At 47.6% G+C, this 23,381-nt stretch overlaps 1 protein-coding gene and 1 non-coding gene across 3 annotated transcripts in view; one reads left to right on the top strand and one right to left on the bottom strand.

The window, feature by feature from the left end:
* The window catches only part of Fbln5 (fibulin 5), a 64,126-nt gene that overhangs the window by 28,458 nt on the left and 12,287 nt on the right, over positions 1-23,381 (top strand). For both annotated transcript variants that reach the window (XM_048362972.1, XM_048362970.1), the window contains 4 exons: positions 12,567-12,689; positions 15,735-15,851; positions 18,789-18,908; positions 23,056-23,178. In XM_048362972.1, coding sequence (XP_048218929.1) covers positions 12,567-12,689; positions 15,735-15,851; positions 18,789-18,908; positions 23,056-23,178 — 483 coding nt within the window. The remainder of the gene's footprint in view (positions 1-12,566; positions 12,690-15,734; positions 15,852-18,788; positions 18,909-23,055; positions 23,179-23,381) is intronic.
* Positions 7,087-7,212, bottom strand: LOC125363698. Its single transcript, XR_007213291.1, has one exon. It is a non-coding gene; the product is annotated as a small nucleolar RNA SNORA28 (small nucleolar RNA).

The following is a 23,381-nucleotide window of genomic DNA, read 5'->3' as shown; positions in this document are numbered from 1 at the left end:
GAGGTGACTGGATTTTCCGTGTCTTTGGCTGTTTGGGTGCAGAGTTAAGCAACTTGGGGCCCAGAGCATCGATGGTACCTTTCTTTCCAGGGATTTTTGGACCCATAGCTCAGTTATTCTTCTTCTTTGAGAAGAAACAGTTTGCAAAATTTAGAATGAAAGTCAGTGAGGCTGAGAGCTTCCATTTGTAGATGCAAACTTTTTGCTTATTTGGAGACAGCATCTCTCTTCATAGCCTACTGTGGAACTCAAGCTCCTCCAGCTGCTACCTCCTAAGTGCTGGAATCAGATGTTAATTTTTATATTGCGGTAAAGTCTACATAACATGAAATATATCATCTTAGTTGAGTCTTGATAATACATTCACATGATGGTAAAATGAATCTCGGAACCTCATCCTCTTGCAAAACGAAAACAACCCCCATGCTGGGAATATGGCCTAGTGGTAAAGTGCTCGTCTTGTATACACGAAAACAACCCCCATTACACAAGTTTTTTTCCCCTTGAAATCACATCTACATTCTGTTTCTATGAATTTGACAACTTTAGTACTTCATTTAAGTGGGATCAGACAGCATTTTCCCTTTGGGACTGGCTTATTACACATCATATAATGTCAACCAGGACCCCGTGTTGCCCCAACTAATTACAGAGACTAAGTATGACATTCCAGCAAACTGTAAGGCAAGTGGGGGTCATGAGTTTGTTTACAGCCACCAAGGCTGGGGTAGAAATAAGAGCTGGGGTCCAGTCTTGGTTCTACTACCAGCAACTAGCTATGCTGACTTGGCCATACTACTTAATTCCTTACCTCTGAAATGGACACACTGTACAGACCTCACAGAGTGGTTGGCACAATACAATAAGAGGACGCATGCCAAGTTCTGTGGCTGGCACATGGCAGTCTCTTAACTGACACAAATAATTGCTATGAATGTGATCAGCAGAACTTTGCTATCCTCAGGTCTATGGTTCTGAGAAAACCACTGTTGAGAAAAGCAACTCTGTGCTTAGGATGCAGAGAGCTCAGTGTTGGACTGTGGATACTGAATTTTTATATTTCATAACACTGCCCAACTTCCTCTAAAATATGCCACCTTTCAAATCTCAGAATTTCACTGTATTGCTTAAATTAAATACAGTGACTTTTACCTTACTTTTTGAGCACCAGTTGCTAAAAAAAAAAAAAAAGACAGAAATTGAAGGGTAGGCTGGGTGCTGGTGGCTCATACCTATAATCCTAGCTACTCAAGAGGTGATATCTGAGGATTACGGTTTGAAGCCAGCTTGAGCAGGAAAGTCCATGAGACTCTTATCTCCACTAAACTACACAGAAAATGGCAGAAGTGGTGCTGTGGCTAGAGTGCTAGCCTTAAGAAAACAAGCCAGGGACAGTGCCCGAGCCCAGCACAAAAGAGAGCGAGAGCAAGAGCGAGCGAGCGAGCGAGAGAGAGAGAGAGAAGGAAAGGAAGGAAGGAAGGAAGGAAGGAAGGAAGGAAGGAAGGAAGGAAGGAAGGAAGGAAGGAAGGAAGGAAAAGGGAAGAGAAAATGAAGGGTAAGGAACCTCAACAGATAATCCAACGATGAGCTTCTCATCAGCTGAGCTGGGTAATACACACACAGGAAGTTAACACTTTTGTTTTTGAAATTCCTTTTTATAATTATTTGTTTTGTACATGGTCAAAAGCATGTGTGCTAATAAATCCATTAGTAAGGCGGGGGGGCTTTCTCTACTTCTAGTCACCTGCTTGTCCACTTATTTTTTTCTTTTCTTTTTTTCTTTTTTTTCCAGTCCTGGGCCTTAGACTCAGGGCCTGAGCACTGTCCCTGGCTTCCTTTTGCTCAAGGCCAGCACTCTGCCACTGAGCCATAGCACCATTTCTGGCCTTTTCTAGCTATGTGGTGCTGGGGAATCGAACCCAGGGCTTCATGCATACTAGGCGAGCACTTTACCACTAGGCCAGCCCCTTCTTTTCTTTTTTTAAAAAATAATTTTATTTTGAAGGTGCTGTACAGAGGGGCTACAGTTACATAAGTCAGGTAATGAGTATGTTTCTTTCTGGACAGTGTCACCCTGCCCCTCACTGGTCCACCTCTTGAAGGAGCCATCTGTCACTTCGCCCTTGTCGTAGGAGACCTTGGGTTTGAGAAATGGGTGGACGCAAGAAAATTTCTCTGTATCTTCACCCAGTGACCAAGACCTGCTGTCACCTCCCCAATTTGGACCCTTCCTGTGATATATGTTGTCTTCTCCATTCATCTGCAAGCTGTAGGAGGGCAGGAGGCAGGAGGAGGTGGTTATAGCCTTTCTAATGATAAGGCGGCCATGACGCACAGGTGTATCCTGGTGAGTCCATGGGAGGGTGGTCATATGACCTGAAGCTTGGGAAGAGCACACCTGAGGACTCCTTTATCGAACTTGGAGAGGGACCTGGCAGGAAGTGTTTGCTGCTGCTTGCTGCTGCTAGACTGACTAATTGCCTAGGGTGAGTTTGCGCCGCTGGCTATTCTCACAGCCCAGTGCCAGGCTGAGGGTTTGGTTCCAGATGGGAAAATAAGATTGAGTTTTCCAGGGATGCTCTATGAGGTCCTGCTGATGGCTTCTTTGAGGGCAGGAAGACGCATCTTGTTCCTTCTGGGGTCAGTGTTCCTCCTCGCTATGATTGCTGAGAGCAAACCTTGGTGTCAAGCCCTTCTGGGAGGAAAAGGAAGCAGCTACTCCATCAGGCCACCCACCTTGCGCTGAGTGTTGGTCTCCATTCACGTGTAGTGTCCTCATCTCCAGTGTGATGGGATTCGGAGGCGGGGCCTTGGAAGGGGAGGGTGTTTGGCTGATGTCCTGAGGCTGGAGACTTCCCCAGGGATTGGTCCAGCCCTTAGAAGGGAGGGAAAGCCTTGAATGCTCTTTCCACCATGGTCAAGGCCCTCCCCAGACTTTCCAGAAGCCTCTGCTTGAACCTCCATCTCAGACTAAGCCTCCGGAACTGTGCAAAACAAATGCCTGTGGTTTAGGCCATCCTGTCTCACGTATTTTTTGTTATAGCAGCCTTGATAGACAAATACCCATGTGGTATGGTAAAACCTCTGGAGCTGGAGGACAGCTTTCAAGTCAACCTGGGCCATGGCTAGGGAGGAGCAGGTGTCCAGGCAGTCTAGGCTTCTGCTGAAACTAGAACTATCAGCAAATGGCTGCCAGACAACCTTTGCCCTTGGCAAGGGATGTGAACCACAGCACGGGTGGGGGGCTGAGCTGGTCACTGGTGATGTCCAGTGGCTAACTTAATGCCCCCTCTTGCCTTTAGATGAATCTGAGAGTACCTTTATTTCCAGAATTTGCTTGAGTCCTATCTGGTATGCCAAGCAGTGGGGGAGGGCTTTTAGGATGGGGCTGAATAAGACCTATGTTCCACTTTCCATAGAGCTGTGCACAGTGAATTATGTAACACAATGTGGACTGCTATACAGATAGATATGCTTTGTGCCTGGCTGGATAGAAAAATAGACTTGGTGCCAACATGTTAAAAAAAATATCCTGAGGTTTCCAAGGATGGAGTGAAAGGTTTGAATAGCAGACACCACGCGGCCATTTTTCTATTTTTAGTGGTTCTGGAGGTTGTGTTTGGTGTAGTTCCGGCTGGGAGGGGCTGGAGGCAGGTTGGAGGAATTACAAAATTACCACAGTCATCCAGGCCCTAGAGTCTTTGGGAGTAAGGAGCATAAAGAAAGAGGGAGATTTGCAAAGTGGAAGTGGAAGGGGATTTAAGGATGACTGAAGTTTCTAGCCTGGGAAATTCGAAAATGGGGGAAGGGCTCTAATAGAGACAATGGTGGGAGGAAAAGACAAGGTTGCAAGGTCACAGACTTACACTGAGGGTACAGAAGAGAGAAGTCAGGAAATGGATAAAGAGGAGGAGAGGGAGGAGGTTGTGAGGAGACAGGCAGGTTGTGGGATTCAAATCTATCACATTTGTAGACCATCCTCTTAAGTTTGTAGTTAAAAATGATGCTCTAGCCAGGCGCTGGTGTCTCAGGACAGTAATCCTAATACCCCGGGAGGCTGAGATCAGAAGATGGTGGTTTGAAGCCAGACTGGGCAGGAAAGTCCATGAGACTTTTATCTTCAATTAACTACCTGAAAAGCAGATGTGGTGCTGTGGCTCAAAGTGGTAGAGCACTAGCTTTGAACAAAGAAAGCTAAAGGATTGTGCCTAGGCCCTGAGTTCAACCAACCAAATAACCAACCAAAAAAAAAAAAAAAAAAGATGCTCTAAACTGGGCACTGGTGACTCATGCCTGTATCCCTAGCTACTTAGGAGGCTGAGATCTGGAGAACTGTATTTCAAAGCCACCAGGGCAGAAAAGTCTTCCACCATTTCCAAAAGAACCAACAAAAGCCCAGACACGGCTCAAGTGGTGGAGTCCAGCTGATCAAGCTGTGTGAGAGCACAAGGCCAGAGTTCAAATCCCAGTGAGAGATTTGGTAGGGGCAGTGGAGAGAAAATGGGACCTCTGTGTTGGAGGAATGATAGTAGATTTCTCTTCCTTAGAATTTTTGTACTCTTGGTCATTACATAGGGACAGTGTTTCTAAAAACTTAGCTAAGATTCAGAGGATTGAGCTCACTCATAGGAAACGAAAAGACTACCAGTGCTAAAGGATGGAGCAACTTTCAAGGCACAAGATCCCTAGGTTAATACATCCAACCAGTGGAATTGAATCACAGCAGAAGTGAATTCTGTATACCAGAAAAAATGCCTTCACCTAGCTAGACTGTGCTAAGGCTTTCCTAAGGCTCCACACCACGATGCACTGGTCTCCAGTATCTGTGAGAGTCTGGTTTCAGGGGCCCCTCTTGATGCCCAAATCCTCAGACACCCAAGCCTCTTGTATAAAATAGTACCATCCAGGCATAGAACTCACACATATATTCCCTTTAATTGCTCGCTAGCTTATTTGTAATACCAAATGCAATGTAAATGTTACATAAACTGTTGTTATACTGTATTGTTTCAAGACGGACAAAGACAAGTGTCTGTTGGTGCACCCTTACAAACTCAGCCCTTGGGAGGCTGAGGCAGGAGGCTTGAGCATTTGAGGCAGTCTGTATACATGGTCAGGTTCCATATGTTTTCTGTCTGGGGTTAGTTGGATCCTCAGCTGTAAAAATCAGATTTACAAAGGGCCAGCTGTACTGTTGTAGCTGGTGGAGACAAAGAATCCAGTTAGGAATCCACGCTTGATTTGTGAGTACTTAAATTCCCTCCTAGCCTCTTGAAAGCCTTCTGAAACTCTAAGCCAAGTTGTGTGGAGTAAACCAGACATTTTGGTGCAGTCAGACTAGACTCAGGCAAGCTACTCTTGGGTAGCTAGGGTTTGGACTGCTGGCATATATAGATTCAAAAAAAAATCTCTGCTGAGGGACAAGTGACAAGAATTTTAGTAACTGCAGATGTCATTTGAGCCTCAGGCCTGTGCCTTTAGTAGTCACTCTAATTGCCCAAGCCTCACTCTCTTGAAAACCCATTTCTAGATTGAGAATCAGCCATGCCCTCTCCTGACTCTTTGGATTCCTTGATGAGGGCTGATGAGAAGCTGTGTCTTCCTCTCACCCATTGCAGCGTCTGCCCATACACTGGCATAAGATAAATGAACTTGGCCAATTCCCTGCCCAGCTTGAAAGCAACCATAGTTAGTTGATGTTTACCAAGCAATCTGTGCATGAAAATAATTATCCAAGAACCAAGCAATACGATTCTCATTACTTGCATTCTTTGTCTCTGTCAGATGATCATAGCAAAAATTCTCCTCCAAGCTCTCACTTCATAGATAGAAAAGTAGAATCTCCACGGAGACCTTGGTGCTTTCATTCCAGCTGGTTTTCTACAAGAGGAAACAATTTGTTTGGAAAAGAGAGTGCATATTTGTTGCCTAATTAGAGGTGCAAAATGAGCAAGCTTTGGTATTCCATGCTAAATATCAAGCATTGGGAAAGGAGCCATCCAACACAGGAAGATGTGATTCCTAATGAATGCCCAAGACCATAAGCCACATGGAGTGCAGATGTCCTAGGAATTCAGCGAGTGAGTTCTCCGGCGCTGAGATGTTTAATTAAGCAGGTGTTTGGGAAGTTGGTCTTGTGCATCTTCCAGCCTTGGCTGGGCCTGTCTGGTTGAAAAATGGCCCCGACCCAACCCAGCAGCAGGACTGAAACTGGCTTCACTTGGGTAGGAATGCGCCATTGTTATTTTCTGCTCTCTTATCAAACTCCATTATCTTGGGCAAGGGAGGAACAAAATGGAGATAGGAAAATATGTTGTTTCACTGGGTAAAAATTTACTACCAAGGAAATGATTTTTGCCATGTCCAAAAAAGGAAGTCGGGAGGCCTTGGAAAGGTGTAGTCTTTCTTCCAAGTGCTGTTGGACAGCTTCTCCTGGTGTCACCCAGCGAGAATGTTTGCCTTTGGCTGATGGCTGTGCTCACACGTGAACAAAGACCTTGGGTGGAAGCTATGGACTCAGGCTCTCCAGATCAGCCTTGGCTTGGTCATAGAGTTGGAATGCAGAGTCGCGGGAGGAGGCGAGATTTGGAGACGGTGTAAGATTGGAACACATGGCTGTGGCAAACCCTAAGACACATACACGTGATGGTTTTACAAGTCCACATCCTGGAAGGGATTCATCAGCGCCTGCATGCAGAGATGGAAAGTGAGGCCTTGTGAAGCAATATACCCCACCATGTTTTCACCTCTCATCCCAGTCCCCCACCGTGTGGCTGGGGTCCCCACCCCTCCACCCTGTGGCTGGAGCATTGGCTGTGGTAGGTGCATAGAGCTCACCATGTCTCATAGCCCACAGAGCCTCAGAGCTGTGGCCCTGGTGTCTTCGGTGAATTCTCAAACTGCAGGTGGAAGAAGCCAGACACTTCACTGAGGAAGGAACTAAAATTTCCTGAGCACCTACTGAGCTTATTGTGGACGGTCCGCGTCTGAGAAATTAGCAAATTGGCTCTGTACTCATCAAGTGAATGATGCTGGTACAAAACACTACCATCCTACCAGTTACAGCTGCTTCCAAAGTTATTTTTTATTGTTTAAGTCTATATAGCTGCTTGTCTTGTGGAGAAGAGAACACCGCAATGTATTAGATTCTCTTACTATTGCAAGCTCGAATTGTGCCAGATAGTTTTGACTATCTGCCACAGAGCAAAGTTATTTTTGTTGTTGTTTGTTTTGTTTTATTTTTGGTGCTAGTACTGGGACTTGAACTCAGAGCCCGGTGCTCTTACCTGGTTCTTTTGCTCAAGGCTAGTGCTCTAACACTTGAGCCACAGCTCTACTTCCAGCTGTTTGCTGGTTAACTAGAGATGAGAATCTCATGGACTTTCTTGCCTGGCCTTGCTTTGAACCATGATCCTTCGATCTCATCCTCCTGAGTAGCTAGGGTTTTTATTCTTGTAGCCATTACTCTTTTACTGGGGAGGTCTTAGCCTTTTTATTTTTTCCTTTCTTAAGCTTTGGTGCAGAGAGAATATCTTCGAATATGTTCTCCCTTGGGCACAGAGGAACCGTTCATGCTTTGTTTTGCACAGTTAAAAGAAGTTTTTATTTCATCTAGGATTTGTATAATGCAAACAGTTGGGGCATTTTCCCTTTGAATTTCAGGAGTAAGTGCAGAAATGTAAATGCATGTCTACATAATAGATACATTCAAATATAATAAGTAGCTGGCATACATATACGTGTTCTTTATACTGAAATATTCACAGCTATTTGTGACAGTACATTACATTTGTTATAACTACCTATGGAAATTTCTATGTAGTAAACTGCACATTAACACTAGGATTGTGCTTAGAGCCATTAAAAAATTGTTTTTGGCAACGCTAGTGTTTGAACTCAGGGACTTGACCTAACTTGGCTTGCTTGCTCAGCTGATATTCTACCACTTGTGCCATACCTTCAGCCGTGCTTTTCATTGTTTTTCTTTCTTTCTTTTTTTTTTTTTTTTTGCCAGTCCTGGGGCTTGGACTCAGGGCCTAAGCACTGTCCCTGGCTTCTTTTTTTTGCTCAAGGTTAGCACTCTGCCACTTGAGTCACAGCGCCACTTCTGGCCATTTTCTGTATATGTGGTGCTGGGGAATTGAACCCAGGGCCTCATGTATACGGGGCAAGCACTCTTGCCACTAGGCCATATCCCCAGCCCCTTTCTTTTCTTTTTTTGAGATGGAAATTAGTGAACTTTGCTGTCTAGGCTGGCCTCAAACCTCGATCCTGCAAATCTTGTCCTCTGGAGCTAGAATTATAGGTGTGAACTCTCAGCACCCAGCTTGAAACCATTTTATATGAGATAGGAAAGTAAGAAGCAGCCATATCCCAAGGAGAGGACATAAAATGGGCATAAACCAACAGTGTTCTGCCCACAAAGCCAAGGGACTAAACCTTGTGGCAGATTGTGGGCTATGGTCCCTTCTTGTGATGTCTCTTGAGCCAGAAGGGAAAGCACTGGTCCTCTTACTGTCCTCAGAAATGTGGGACAGTTTTATTGTGCTGTCTTGAGGCTGATTTCTCCATCTGGAGCCTCTGTGAGAACTGAACTGGGCTTGAAGAACATTCCTTTATTCACACGGCCTTAGCGCACCTGCCCTGGTGTAGCTTGATATGCGACTGGGGACGTGTAAAGGAAGGAGTGACAGCTTCATGGGTCAACTGCTTCCTGCACACGCTGCTTTCTTCCCAGGAAGGAGCAGCACTGAGCTTTTCTGCACCTTCCTCTAGTTGCCAGTATGCTAGCCACCTGGATGGCGAATGGCCATTGGCCCATGTGGGAGAAACAAGCCACAGTTGCTATGGTGAATCCCTCCAGGTACCCAGGCAGCTGGCCAGGGAGTGGGCTGGGGAGTTAGCTCCTGAAAGGAAGCAGGGGAGTCCTAGTGGGAGGGACAAAGGGTGACGCTGGCTCTCCTGATTGGCCTAGAGAATTAGAAGGACACACACACACACACACACACACACACACACACACACACACAGCTTAGAACATGAAGAACAAATGAATGAGCGAGTGAGTGAATGATTACGAGCACTGGGGCATTCTTTTCTCCAGGCTATTATTACACAGGGAAGGAAAGAAGACCCAATTTGCACATGAGGATAATGACACTTGCTCAGGTTGCCGAAACTTGTACTTTTCCACTGCTGCAGAAATGGAGGCCTTGCCAAAGAATGTCCTTGGAGTGGTTCGATGTATTTTTCCTTTGGTTGCTTAAGTCAAATGTATTTAATGTAAGCAATCCAGCCCCGAGCTGGAACATGGGATGGGGAGACCCACGGTGCGAACATTCCCAGTCTGAGCTCGGTCAGGGGTGCGAGGGCGACCGGTGGGGGAGAGACAAGAGTTGCATGCAGTTCAAGTGTACAGACCAGGCTGGTCAGGAGACAGATTGGCTGGGCAAAGCCCGTCGGGGGGCTTGACGCGTCATGAATGGACAGTTCAGTCAGCAATGACTGAGCCTGTTCTGTGGACACAGTGTTATGCCAGCTGTGTTCTGAGGATGTGAAGATGGACATACCTTTCACAATCCAACTCCAGACCCTAGGTACTTGCAGAGGTCTCTGAGTACACCAGTCGATGAATTAGTGCAAGTTAAATTTTGAATTTTGTTTTTACACATACATCAACAGAAGTGAGGTACTGCCAATCTGGCTGTTGTTTGTTTTTAGTTTGGTACAAGTAGTAGTAGTGGTAGTGGTAGCAGTGGGGGTATCATGGTCTTTTCGCTCAAGACTGGTGCTTTCGGGCTGAGAGTTGGCTTAGTGGTAGAGTGTTTGCCTAGCATTCAGGAAGCCCTGGGTTCAAGTCCTCATTACCACATAAACAGAAAAAGGTGGAAGTGGCACTATAGCTCAAGTGGTAGAGCGCTCGCCTTGAGCTCAGAGAAGCTCAGGGACAAAGCCCAGGCCCTGAGTTCAAGCCCCAGGACTGGCAAAGAAAAAAAAAAAAAGACTGGTGCTCTGCCACTTGAGCTGCAACTCTACCTTCTGCCCTTTTTCTTGTTGGTCATGGGCTTGAACTCAGGGCCAGAGTACTGTCCCTGAGCTTGCTAGTGCTCCACCACTTTAAGTCACAGCTCCAGTATCGGTTTTTGAGTGGTTGATTGAAGATAAGAGTCTCTCAGGGACTTTTATCCTGGGACTGGCTTTGAACTGTGTTCCTCACATCTCAGCTTCCTGAGTAAGAATTACAGGTGTGCCAGCAGTGCTTGGCTACTTTTCTGCTTTTTGCTGATCCATTGGAGATAAGAGTCTTGGACTTGTCTACCTGGGCTGACTTTGAACCATGATCCTCTTACCTTAACCTCGTGAGTAGCTGGTATTATAGGTGTGAGCCACCTGTGCCCAGTTTAAAATTGGTAGAGTTTTTTTTTAAAGATGGAGTTCAAAGATGTTGTTTCTAGGTCTGAATACTTTGAATGTGCCAGTGGGCACGTGCACGCATACACACAGGCCCACATTTATGTCGTACATGGCCTCTAAGCCCAGTCTGGTCCGTGTGTGTGCTCTTGTTTTTTCTCTGTCTAGGACACTGTGGGTACATTGCATGTGCCACAAGTCACACAAACACAGGCATGGGAACTTGTGATCACCCTGATCTCTCTCACCCTTCAGTCCTGTCAAGGCAGGAAAAAGAACAGAAATCCCTAAGGCAGTGCTGTTTCCAGGGTACAATTGTCATCCATCACTCCCCACTGTGAAATGATAAATATGTACTGGCTGATAGCAGCATTATTTATTATCATAGGCTTCAATGTGGATTGGGGCAGGAATGGCCACTGGCCAAGCATTATTCCCTGGCTCCCCTGGGAGGCCTAGCTCAGTGGGCAGAGCAGGGGTGAAAGAGAGGAGATGGACAGGGCGGGAGGTTTCCCCTGAGAACGAGGCTGGGGCTTTGCACTGAGTCTGCACATAGGCAGAGCCTGAGGGGCCGCCATCTTGGATGGAGGCTCTTGGAGGTGGTCTCTGAGCTCCATCTGGTCACATGGGAGTGACATCCACTGGTCAGTGCTGTTAATATCGAGTCATTGCACATGGTTGGTGTCAGTTTGGGGATGTGTCACAAGACCTCAAAAGACCATTGCTTACTTGGTTGAAAATTTCCTTTTGCTGTGTGGGCCTCCAGTGCACAGCAGAGTCCTGTGCTGTATGAACTCCGTCTTAGGGAGCTCATCCTTTTGGGCTTTGGTCCCTTTGCCTGTGCCACACATACGCAGAATATTCATCAGAGTGGATGAGAAGAAAGCTGTGGAGATGGGAAACGACGCGAAAGCACAGTGCTCTCTCCCCGTGCTCTGCTGGCCCCTCCTGATCCTGCTGGATCCGGGCCATGTCCTTGGTCATTCCTGCACAGAGTCGCTTTGAGTCAGACAGGCGAGAGGCCTGGGCTCAGCTTTTGGCTTGGTGCCTACTAGCTCCCTCGGCTCAGTTTTCCCATCAGTGAAGTGGGTTCACTTCACAAAGTACTTAGAATAAATGCGATCAGAAGCCACAACACACAGTGAATTGGAGCTTTTAATGTTGTGTCCAAATGCACAATGGCCTGTTTGATGGAGGTGAGAAGAGGAGCCAACCCTGTTATGAAGTGGAAGAACAGGAAGGTATATGGGAGGGGAGGGGGAGAGAAGGGAGAGGAGAGGAGAGGAGAAGGCAACAAAGAGGAAAGGTCTTAGAGGTGGGCAAGGCAGATCCAGATTGCTCCATGGATCTTTCTGGAATGAATCAATGCATGGGCATTTAACAAAATGTCTCTTAGATCAAAGTGAGACGTCCATCAAGGATTTTCTTCTTGGGATGTGGGGTGCTTTCCTCTCAGGCACAGTGGGGGCAGGAAGGGAGGAAGGATGTTTGGAGCACAGACAGTGCCTGCACCGGACACCGTAGGAGACAGAGCTGTGAGTGGCTTGATCTCTGTCCCCCGAAGCTGTCCGTGAAGGAGCAGGGACAGACCTGATGGGCGTGTATTGTCACTCCCATCCTTCTGTTAGCCCAGAAGACCACGGGGCTCCAGGAAGCTCAGAGAGCAAGATGGAGTTCTCCTCCAAATGGTTTCCCTGGACAAATCCAGCCAAGTTTCTGGTAGCAGGGAGCATTTCCTTTAGCATTTCCTTTTCTTCTGCTTGCTTCACCATGGTTAGCAGAATCTTATGCCCACAGACTCCTCTTTAACACGCAAACCAATAAACCTAGTATGGAATGCCTTTCTGAATCAAGCCATGGTTGTTGTCCAGGTGGAATCCTTTCAGAGAGCAAGGGCATGGTTTAGCAGAAGAGTGCCAACAGCTATGTGTCCCCACCTTGGCTGTTCCCCCTTGGGGAAGCCCACTAGTCGTGCCCCCCTAAATTAGACACCAGTGTCTCTTTAACAGTGCCTTCCAGAGGACACTTCCATCTCGTGGGTGTCAACAACATCCATGGCCTCTCAGCCACCACAGACAAGCAGCTGGCACCTCTGGTGGCCCCGGGGATCCTGGGAAGGTGCAGGTGACATTCTCTGGGATGTTTGTGTGTTACAGATGTGGACGAGTGTGCCACGGACTCTCACCAGTGCAACCCCACGCAGATCTGCATCAACACGGAGGGCGGGTATACTTGCTCCTGTACTGATGGCTACTGGCTTCTGGAAGGCCAGTGCTTAGGTAAGAGTCCCCCGGGGTTCACAGGGACACTGGGAAGTGGGTGGTCGCCAAGGATACCGTCAGATGTGGGCGCTGGTGGGTGTGGTAGAAAGCTATGAAATGGGCTTATCCGTGTCACCACCAACTGCAGACGCTGGTCACCAGCATTCTTGTGTCAGCACGATGGCTTTGGAGTGCCTTTTTTTTAGGGGCTCCAGTGTGATTTTACCTAGTCCTTCTCCCTGCTTCCGGGAAGTGTGTTGCTAAGCCAAGAAGGAGTAGAAAGTGAGGGATATTCTGTTCTACCTAGAAATAAAACTAAGCCAAGGGAATACTTTTGCTTAGTTACAAAGATGTTCCAAGTCTCAAAGGACAATCAGAAGATTCCGACCAGACACCATCTCCTTCCAGTACGGTCCCTGCAGCCCCCGGACAGCCTACCCCCTGCAGTGCCCGCCCATCAGCTAGGATCTTTCTGTATGTCCCTAAGAGCCAGCCATCACCAGCTGAGAATTTTGCCTCTTGCAGTTGGCATCTTCCATTCGAGCTTTCTGTTTATTTTTACTGGAGGGCTTTTTTTCCCCTCTCCTCCCATCTAGACTTGCATTTCGCCAAGCGAATGAATCTGTGGCAATCTCTAGCTGTCACTTCAATTTCTTCTTCTAGGGTGTGATTCGGAGGTTGCATTTTCTTGAAAAAGTCCTTCTAGTTTAAAGTGCCTAAGACATCACTTTGTTGCCTGAAAGTCAATCCTGGAGGGAGGGAGGGAGGGAGGGAGGGAGGGAGGGAGGGAGGGAGGATAGAGGGAAGCGAGGAACTGAAGGGGGAGAGGAGGATGGGGAAGGGGAAAGAGAGAGAAAAAGAGGAGTGGGAGAGCCGGGGGGGGGGTGTGTGGAGAAGAGAGAGAATGCTAGTTGCTTGGGAGGCTGAGATCGGAGGGTTGCAGTTTGAAACTAGTCCAGACAGAAAGTCTGTGAAACTATTATCTACAGTTAACCACCCCAAATCTGGAAATGGAGCTGTGGCTCAAATGGTAGAGTGTTAGCCTTGATCACAAAAGCTTAGGGACAGTGTCAAGGCTCTGAGTCCAAGTCCTACAACTGGCACCAAAAATTTAAAAAGAAGGAAAAGAAAAAGAAAGAGGGGGAAAATTGAAAAGGAGACTCTTTCCAAGTCTGTCTTGGTTGCGACTACATTTGGGTCTCTTCCCTTGACCTGCTCAGCATATCCTGATAAGCTGCCTAGACTTGGCCCGCTTCTCCTTTCCAGACATGCACAGAAGAGCTTGTGCACATGGGCATGCGCGAGCAGGACAGCGCCCGTGCGTTTAAACCGACCTTTGCTCTAATGGAAAATTTGATGCTTCTGATGTGAACACAAGCAGATCTGTGTGAGACAGTTATTTGCACAGGAACTTCACATGTAGAATTTCAGAGCTGGAGAGAGAGATTAGATATTATGTCATCTGACTTTTATAGGATTGGAGATAAGCTCCAAGAAGAGGAAAATTTGGGACAAAGTTAAGAGTCAGTTGGAGCTAGCATGAAGTCTCCTGCTGCACACATGGTTTTTATCCTCACCAGCAAGGGGTGCTAGAGAGGTAGAGGAAAGCAGGATACACTGGCCCATTATAGAAACCTTAGGCAGAAGAAACCCTTCCATCTGAGGGGTGCCAGCAACGGAGACATTCCTCTACCTGGGAGGGTTGTTTTCTTCCCCAGAGTGGAAACTTTGGGGTGATTACAGGGGCCTAATGCAGTGATATGTGTGACACAGCCCACTCAGGCTCGCATGTGAGTTGAAGACCATTCCTGACTGGTTGAACTCATGCGTGGGCCAAACTCTTCTTTCTCTTTCAAAATGCAAGTATGAGGGCTGGCTACCAGTCTGTGCACCTTTGGAGGCATTAGTTTCACAGGAAAAGGAGAGACAGTGGCTGCCTTTCTCCCGAGGTACTCCCAGTAGAAAGGTCTCCTCGCTGACCCCTGCTGCTTGTCTAGATCTGGGTGACCTGCCCAACTGCACCACGAGTCTTATGGACTTTCCTGCCCAGGCTGGCTTTGAACTGTGATCCTCAGATCTCAGCCTGCTGGGTAGCTAGGATTACAGGCATGAGCCGCTGGCGCCCAGCAGTAGAATGTTTTTTTGACGGCAGATAGTAGAAGCTGACAACAGAGACTGAGGTGTGGAGCTTCGGGGGACCCTGGTTCCAAGGATATGATGGGAAACTGGGTAGTTTTGGGGAGAAGAAGGGGTAAGAAAAGGACTAGTTCCAGCTACAGTCTGGTGGATTGGTCCCAACAGGACTCTGGACAGTGAGGCTACCATCGCCTCGCAGAAGCTTTCTTTCAAGATACCTTGTCCTACAGGAATGACTTGTCTAGCCCAGCATCCCCTCAACCAGGGGTGCCAAGAAGTGCTTTCCTGCTGACGTCAAGCTACCCATGGGTTGGCGTATGTGACAGAGAGGGAGGTCAGATTGCCCAGCTCAGCTGAAAGGCTCCATTCATGAATGCACTGCTGCCTTCCCTAGAAAGGCCAGCCATGGCTGGGAAGAAGTGTGTTTATCCAGAGTTTTATGTCAGCTCCGGTGCAAGAACAAGAGCCAATGGGAATGGGAACATCCTCGTGTTACTGGATTCCCAGGGCTCCCTGGAGCCCTTCAGAGCTCACCCTGGCCCACAGAAACGCGTGTTCCTGACAGCTGGACATATTAATTGTTAATGGGCCTGGGCAAGGAGCACACTGGAGCACTGCTGTGAATTCTTCGTACATGTTACACGTACTTGTCCCTTTTCAGGACAGTGAGCGATTTATATGGAATCACAGAGTTGAACGTTCATGTTGCATAAAGCTCAGTTATGTTTTAGACTTTGCTAAACTTGGGGATGCCATCTTGCCTTCCAGGAGAGGTTCAGGTATTCGTGAAACCAAGGGGGCTCAGAGAGGTGCATGATTGTACAAAGGTGGGCTCTTGCAACCCAGAGGGCAGCTCTATTCCTGACCCATCACCATGGTGATGGGGTCTGGGAGAGCTGTCTTACCTGCTTATATTTCTGTTTCCAGACATTGATGAATGTCGCTATGGTTACTGCCAGCAGCTCTGTGCAAATGTTCCTGGATCCTATTCCTGCACATGCAATCCTGGTTTCACCCTCAATGAAGATGGAAGGTCTTGCCAAGGTATGTGATATGCAGGACTTGGATGTGGTGTGAAATAAGAGATGCAGTCTCTTTCAGAGCATGACTATTCTTGTCTGTGAAACACGGTCGTTAAAGCGAATTCCTAATCCCAGTAACGTCCCACCCATCCCTGTGGCTTACAGAAACCTGAGACCTGAACTGGAGTACTGTGAAACAACTCAGAAAGTGCTCTGAGTGTTGCAGGGTGCAGAGCTATGGTCATCCAGGTTTGTGGAGCTGCCTCTCGTTCTGTGCTTGCTAGCCACCAGCTTTCTAACCTGATCAGAAATGTTCTCATAAGTCCTGCATCCTGAAGTTCAATTTCTGAGGACAAGAGAGAGAGTTCAGGGCCCCCTATCTCCTGATGAATCACAAAATGAATGCATACACATTATGCAAGGGTTTGCGGGTAATTTCAAAGTCACTTACTTGAGGTTTTCCCCTCTGACCTTCGCAAGGAGGGTCTATTGCCTGGGAAAGAGTTGGAGTGGGGCAGGGGAGGGGACTTTTCTCAGCATGGCCTGCGAAGTTGGAATGAGAAGTTTGGAATGCTCACTTTGAATGTTGATAAGTGGGAAAAGCAAGCTGTGTGTCTATCTCTGTTTCCATCAGAAGATTTCATCTCAGGAAGTGAATGAGAGACTAAAGACTCAGGGAATTAACACAAGACCAATTCTGGCCCCCAGGCTCCCCACCCTGGCCTCAGCCAGCGCCCCCCCCCCCGCCACCCCCCGGCCAATCCTGAGTCCCTGGCAGCATTGGAGACCAGAATGAGGTCTTTGTTGGAGCCGGCCCCCAGGTTCCACAGGGCCCATTTTCTTGTCACACTATTTGAGTGAGTTCTGGCTTACAGGCTCCTGGCCAGCCAGTCAGAGGATATTATGTCTCCATTAGCTTAATCATATCTAAATCACTGGGTAAACAGGAAGGCATCCGCGTTCAAGGGTTTGAATCTGGATTCTTTGTGAGGCTTGCCTCCAAAGCTGGTTCTGCTAATTGTTCCAAAAAGTTTCTGCCCAGCTCCTCTAGCCAGGAGAAGTGGCCCAGCCGGGAGGTTGAAGAAATCGAGAGCAGGGCCCTTCTTTCCCGTTGGAGCAGGGAGCGGGTGCCTGGCTCCTTTGCTGCTGTGATAAGCTGCATAGGGCAGATGCCGACTTCTTGGTGCCAAGGCTGGGTAGTGGAGGTGCCAGCCCAGATTTTCCCCTCAGAGGCTGGCATGGTGCAACCCAGTCAGTACCTCCTGAGAGGCAGCCATGCATAGCAAAGCCAAAAGCCACATGTGTCCTTAGTCCTCTGAGAGACGGATGTGTGACAAAGAGCAGTTAATACACTTGGCAGTGCCAACCCTAGCAGCATGATAAAACAGCAGGCCCTTGGGCCTGAGCCTGGGCACACAGCCACAGGCATATTGTGTCAGCAGTGGGCATTACAGATTGTGTTGGATGGTGGAGCTTTTGCCATCCTAGCCCCTCACACATGTGCAAGAGTGCTTTCCATCCTCAAAGCATGGTATGGCTGTTAATCTCATCGAATCCCACAGTAGCCTTCTGAGATAGGCAGGCAGGTGTTTGTGGTCCTGCTCCTTGATAAGGAAGTCCAGGCTCAAGTAGGTTAAGACAGTTGACCAAATTCAGGTATTCGGCTGTTGGTTAAGTTGAGAGAGAAAGCAAGGACCAACCTCTGTGCCTTGCACACCATCTGTTGCCCTCTCAGGATGCAGAAGGGGACTTGGGAAGGCTTACAGGGAAGGGAAGCTAGGCCCAGAGGCTGAGCTCCTCCCAGTTCTCAGGAGCAGCCATGAGCTTTTGGGAAGATAATGTTGAGTTCATTTATCTCCATGTGACCAATGTTGAGCCTGAAAGTGTGGAACTCCATCCAGATGTATACCAGTACTGGCCTGTGTGACCGGAACACTCAGGTTTAGCATCATGGACATTTTCCTGCCAAGCCCAGATGGAGAAAATCCAACCTCACATGGTCACCAGAGAAGACTGGTATCTCAGTGGGCCTTTGCCATATGGCATTCATTTGTTTCCTTTGGCAGCTGCGAAGACAGCAGGATGTGGGAGCTTTGTGAGCATGACATGAATCCTTTCTTTTGCGCAGAACCCCTCAAACTCACACCATGAAGATCTTGGCTTCTGAGAACATGCTCTTCAGAACCTTAAGAAATTGAGCTGGGGCTGGGAATATGGCCCAGTGGCAAAGTGCTCGCCTTGTATACATGAAGCCCTGGGTTCGATTCCTCAGCACCACATAAAAAAAAGTCGGAAGTGGTGCTGTGGCTCAAGTGGTAGAGTGCTAGCCTTGAGCAAAAGGAAGCCAGGGACAGTGCTCAGGCCCTGAGTTCAAGCCCCAGGACTGGCAATAAACAGAAATTGAACTGGGCTTCTGAATGGACAGGAGACCCCTCCGTGCGTACCTCAACCATTGGCATACGGAGCATAGGACACTTGCAGAAGGACAGCCAATGCCAGTGTCAGGAAGGACTGCTCCCCTCGCCTCCACCATCCCAAGAAGCCATGAAGAATAAATCTTGTGGACTGTGGAAAGACCATTGACTCATGTTCAACATGTTATTACAGTTGTCACAAATACTTAGAGTCAGTGAGGATACGTGGAAGGATAATTAGTGATCAAATGTATGGAAAGAATAAGTAACTGTCTGGAAACTGTGGGTGACCTTTAGATAGCAGATTTGCTAGCAAGAACATATGATGTACGTATATACACATTTGTTGTGTATATATGCTATTTCACTCCTTTTCTGATTGGCCACCCCAGAAGGGCCATGTGCACAAAGGCCCCAGTCCTCCAGTGAACAACTAAGAGTAATTTGGTAGGTCCATTTTGTTGCCTGTGTGGGTTTTCTTTTCTCTTTGCTAATGTGGATATTTTGTTGTATGAAGTCAGTGATGTATTTTTGGCTTTCTGCAGATGTGAACGAGTGTGCTACTGAGAACCCTTGCGTGCAAACTTGCGTCAACACCTATGGCTCCTTCATCTGCCGCTGTGACCCGGGATATGAACTGGAGGATGATGGCGTTAACTGCAGTGGTAATGGGCTTGGCATTGGGGATTTCCATCTGTATGTAGAGTCGAGGGATGTGGGGCAAGGATTTCCTTCACAGATGTTTCCTCTCATTTCCTGGACACAAGTGCAGGAATGTTACAGACGTTTCCCAGTGTCATAGGATCACAATCACACAGAAAAGAGATGACCCAGTGAAGTGGGTGGGTGGGGCCTAACTCTCTTGGTCATCGGACCCTTAATGCAAGAGTCAGTGGAGAAACTGTCCAGATCTGAGAGGAAGGGAGCCACCTAACTTTGCATGTTGGTCTGTGAGCTCTGTTCTCACCCAGCACGGCTCCAAGTTTGGGGTAGCACAGATCATATTTATGGAAGGTAGTGGCTCAGGGATAGTCTCATACTTCATTTGGTAGGAGGGATTGAATAAATAAATCCTGTACATATACTTTGTGAACTTGTGAAATTTACAAATAATCAGTCCCAAACTCTGGCCCTGGCACTAATTGAGCATGCAATCAATAGTTCTTGAGTGGGTGAATGAAAGCGCGGATGTTGAGTGAATGAGATCTTTTTTCTCTCTATTTTTATTAGCATATACTAATTGCATGAAGTGGTTTCATTGTGTTATCTCCATACGTGTGTATAATATATATTATATAATCAAATCCACCCCCTCTATTACTCATCCTTACCCTCTCCTCCAAACGGTTTTTAACCAGTCTCATTGGTCTGGTTTCATACATGCATATGAAACACTTCAGTCAGTTGTACTCTCTACTCTGCCTTTTCTCTCTCCCTCCTCCCTTGAGTCCTCCCTCTCATACACATAGTCCTGTTATCCATTTTATTTTCAGGTCTCAATTCTACATATGAGAGAGAGGGCATGAAACATTTGTCTTTCTCAATCTAGCTTATTTCATTTATAATATGTGCTGCCCCTGAGTATTTTTGCTCAAGATTGGTACTCTACCACTTGAGCCAGAGATCCACTTATGACTTTTTGCTGGTTAATTGATTATAAGAGTCTCTCAGACTTTCCTGCCCGAGCTGGCTTCGAACCATGATCCTCAGATCTCAGCCTCCTGAGTTGCTAGGTTTACAGGCGTGAGCTACCAGTGCCAGCCTGTTGACCTTCCAAGTATGAGTTGTCAATCTCTATCCATGCCAGTTTGTTGACTGTATTATAATTTTCGTATTAACCTCCTTTCTCCAGATAGTTAAGCTTTAATTTCCCAGGGATAGTTAGAAAACTATTGCTAAATTATGAACTCCTTTGAGAACGGGGTCACATTTGGCCTGTGTTTACTCTGTAACATCTTACACAGGGCTTCCCTGTACTTTCCAAGTGAGCCTGTGCTTGAGGGTGTGAAAATCCTTTTGTCCTACACAATGGAAAATTCCACTGTGACAGGAGCTGACCTGGGCTGTGAATGAGATTTGTTTATTAGCTTTAGTGGAAACTGAAGAGTTCTAGAGATTGAATTCTCTGAAACAAGTGAGTGTCTCTCTGCTAGCCAGGGCTAAGCACGTCAAAGCCATAAGCAGACAGTTACAGAGAACCTTGGCCTGATTAAATCAAAGTCCTAGAAACAGAAAAAAAAAAACAGTCAGAGGCATGAAAGGCCACTTTCTTCCTAGATTTCAGTCCCCCACTGTGGCGCTCCTTAGGGAATCTGTGCCATGAGACCAAGAGGTGTGGGATGCCCAGCCTTACGAGATGGGGTTATTATTTCTCCAGAATGACTTGCAGGTCTGCACATTTATTTACTGGCCACCTGCAGAGACAGTGTAAGAGAGACTCTGGAGCCAAATGGAGCTAAGTTCAAGTTCTGCTTCTATTGTTTGCTCCTTTCTTTGGCCAAAGCATGTTTACTTCTAGTTTAACAACCATCTCGTTTAACTTATCACCTTCATTTGGTGGCCAGAGAGCACTTCTCAAAAGACTAGTGGTTGGCCTTAAGTCCCCTAAGGAAATCTCCGGAACTTTTGGATTATTATCTGCTTTTCCTTATTTAAAAAATAATTCAGCATTGTTAATTGTACAAGGGACTTTGGTTGTGATATTTCCCTCCATGCAGACCTTTATAACTTCCTGAGGAACTCAGATCCTTGCTGATTTGGCAAGGGATTTCAACTGGCTCACTTTTCCCCAAATGGTGGCCTCCTCCTCAGTGATATGAGCCTCTGTCTATCACAGATGTAACGAACAGATGTCCCTGAATAAAAGTGTGACACAAGGAGTTTCTTTCTACACCTTCCTACTGATCTGTGCTCCTCCATTTCCCCCAGGGAACGTTATCCTCACTGTGTTGTCACAATGTGCCCCTTTGGGCAACCCCAGACCCTTTCTGGCCTTGTCCCCTTGTCCCTTAGGGCTTTACCAAGCAGATCTGGTCCTGGAAACCACAGTAGGGTTTTCATGTGGAGGAATGAAAATGGTCTCATGTGTGTTCCCTGCCAGAAACCCAGTCTTGGATTCCAGCTTTTGAGTGGAGGGTGGAGCATAGCCCTTTGTGAGTGATATCTGGGGATTGTGGACCCAAAGATGATAAATCCAGAGCAGAGGTCAGTTCCTCGCTCACCCTTCCTCCTCAGTGCAAGGCAGGGGTGGGTGTCACCCTCCCATCTGCACTGGAGCTAACCCTTTGAGGGAGATCCCCCTCCTCACTGCAACTCCATTGGTTGGAAGTCTTGAACATGATTACTCAGGGGGATATTACAGCATCGTGTTTACTAGCATTGGATCTAGATGTTGGCTGTGTTCAAATCCTAGCTTTTCTATTTATTTGTTCATTATCTGTGAACTTGGTCAAATTGCCTAACCTCTGCAAGCCTCAATTTTTCTTCTGGAAAATACAAGACAGCAACAGCGCTTCCTTCATGGGCTTGAGGTAGGATTAAATAATTGAGACACCCATGCTGGGCCTCAAGGATTGGCAGGTGTCACTGCTAAATCTCCTAAAAGTAGAAATAAATAAGGACCCCTCCGTGACATGATGGGCTGGGGTCAGAGATCTGGGATCTCTCTCTCTCTCTCTCTCTCTCTTTCTCTCTTTCTCTCTCTTTGCACCCCCCCCTCAAGCTCCTGGGAGAGCAGAGTAGGACACAGCAGAAACAGATGTTACTGCTGAGAGCCAGACTAGCTTTCCCTGTCAGACGCAGGTGTGTCACACCTGGCAGTCTCCCATGGTGTAGAGGCGACCTGCTTCCTGCTGACAGCCTCTCTGGGTGATCTGAGCCACCAGTGGCCTGCGAGTTATAGAGTAATCCAAGGACACGTCACATGGGGAAATGAGTGAAAGCAAGTTTTCGGGAAACAACAAATTCAAGAAAAACATGTTTTCTTTGGCGTGCTTGTTGAATGAGGCACAAATGGGGACTCGGTTGCCAAACTCTGTGTGTGACTGAAGAGCTGGCTTTTCTGGACCTCCTGATTCTACTGCTGAGATTCCCCCACGTTGGGGGGACAGGGCTCTTCCTTTGTAGCCAGAGGGAGGCCCTGGCCTGACTAGTTTGGGGCTGGCTGGAGGCCACAGTTCCCTCGTCCCAGGGAGCATCTGAGACAGGCAGGACATAGGAGATGGCGGCAGGGGGCCCTACCCACCCAGGACACCCTGCCGTGTTATCTTGCAAGATGTTTTAAATTTCTTTTTGGTACAATGAAGTTTTAATGTAATGAGTGCCACCCCCTTCTGGGCTATAAGAAGAACATGGTTCCTCTCCGTGGACCCTGCTAAGGCTGCCCCATGAATGGTTTGGGGCCTCGGGGAAGAGGTCTGCACCCATAACTCCAGTGCATAAGGGAATCCAAGTCCCTTGGGCAGGTCAGAGGAGGAGGGTGGGCGCCTCAACAGTGCAAGTGCATTGTTGGTAATGAGCCCATGGTGCATTTGAGCCATAGGCAGAGGATGTGGGAAGCTTCATAGCGGTATTTTCTAACTATTAGAGCTGTCCAGACCTCATTGGGGCCTCATTGGGTAATGAGCTTCCTGTGGCCAGACATGTTCAAGGCGTGAGTTGATAGCATTGTGCCAGTAAAGCCCTTGCATCTATTGGGAGGATTCATGAGTTAGACTAGAGGACCACTCAGGCCCCATCTCCAGATAGCCTGTGATAATAACAGCAACAGTAATAATAACAGTAACCTGTCCTCCCTCCCCCACACCCGACCAGACATGGATGAGTGCAGCTTCTCCGAATTCCTTTGCCAACATGAGTGTGTGAACCAGCCTGGCACGTACTTCTGTTCCTGCCCACCGGGCTACATCTTGCTGGATGACAATCGAAGCTGCCAGGGTAAGACTATCCAAAGGGACCTGGCCAGGGCTGGTTCCCAGGGTCATCTGCGCACAGGGCTGAGGAGTCCCGTGTGGCTTCAGGGAGGTGGCAGGGGACAGAATATGGGTGGGTGCTGGTGGCTTCATGAGTGGCAGCTCTGGGCAGGATGCCTGAGCGAATGCCTTCCTCTGTGCCATGGACCACACACAGTAACAAAATGT

The sequence above is a fragment of the Perognathus longimembris genome, chromosome 14 (assembly GCF_023159225.1).
Source record: "Perognathus longimembris pacificus isolate PPM17 chromosome 14, ASM2315922v1, whole genome shotgun sequence".
NCBI lineage: Eukaryota > Metazoa > Chordata > Mammalia > Rodentia > Heteromyidae > Perognathus > Perognathus longimembris.
Note: the sequence above shows the minus strand (reverse complement) of the source record. Positions and strands in the feature narration are given on the sequence as shown.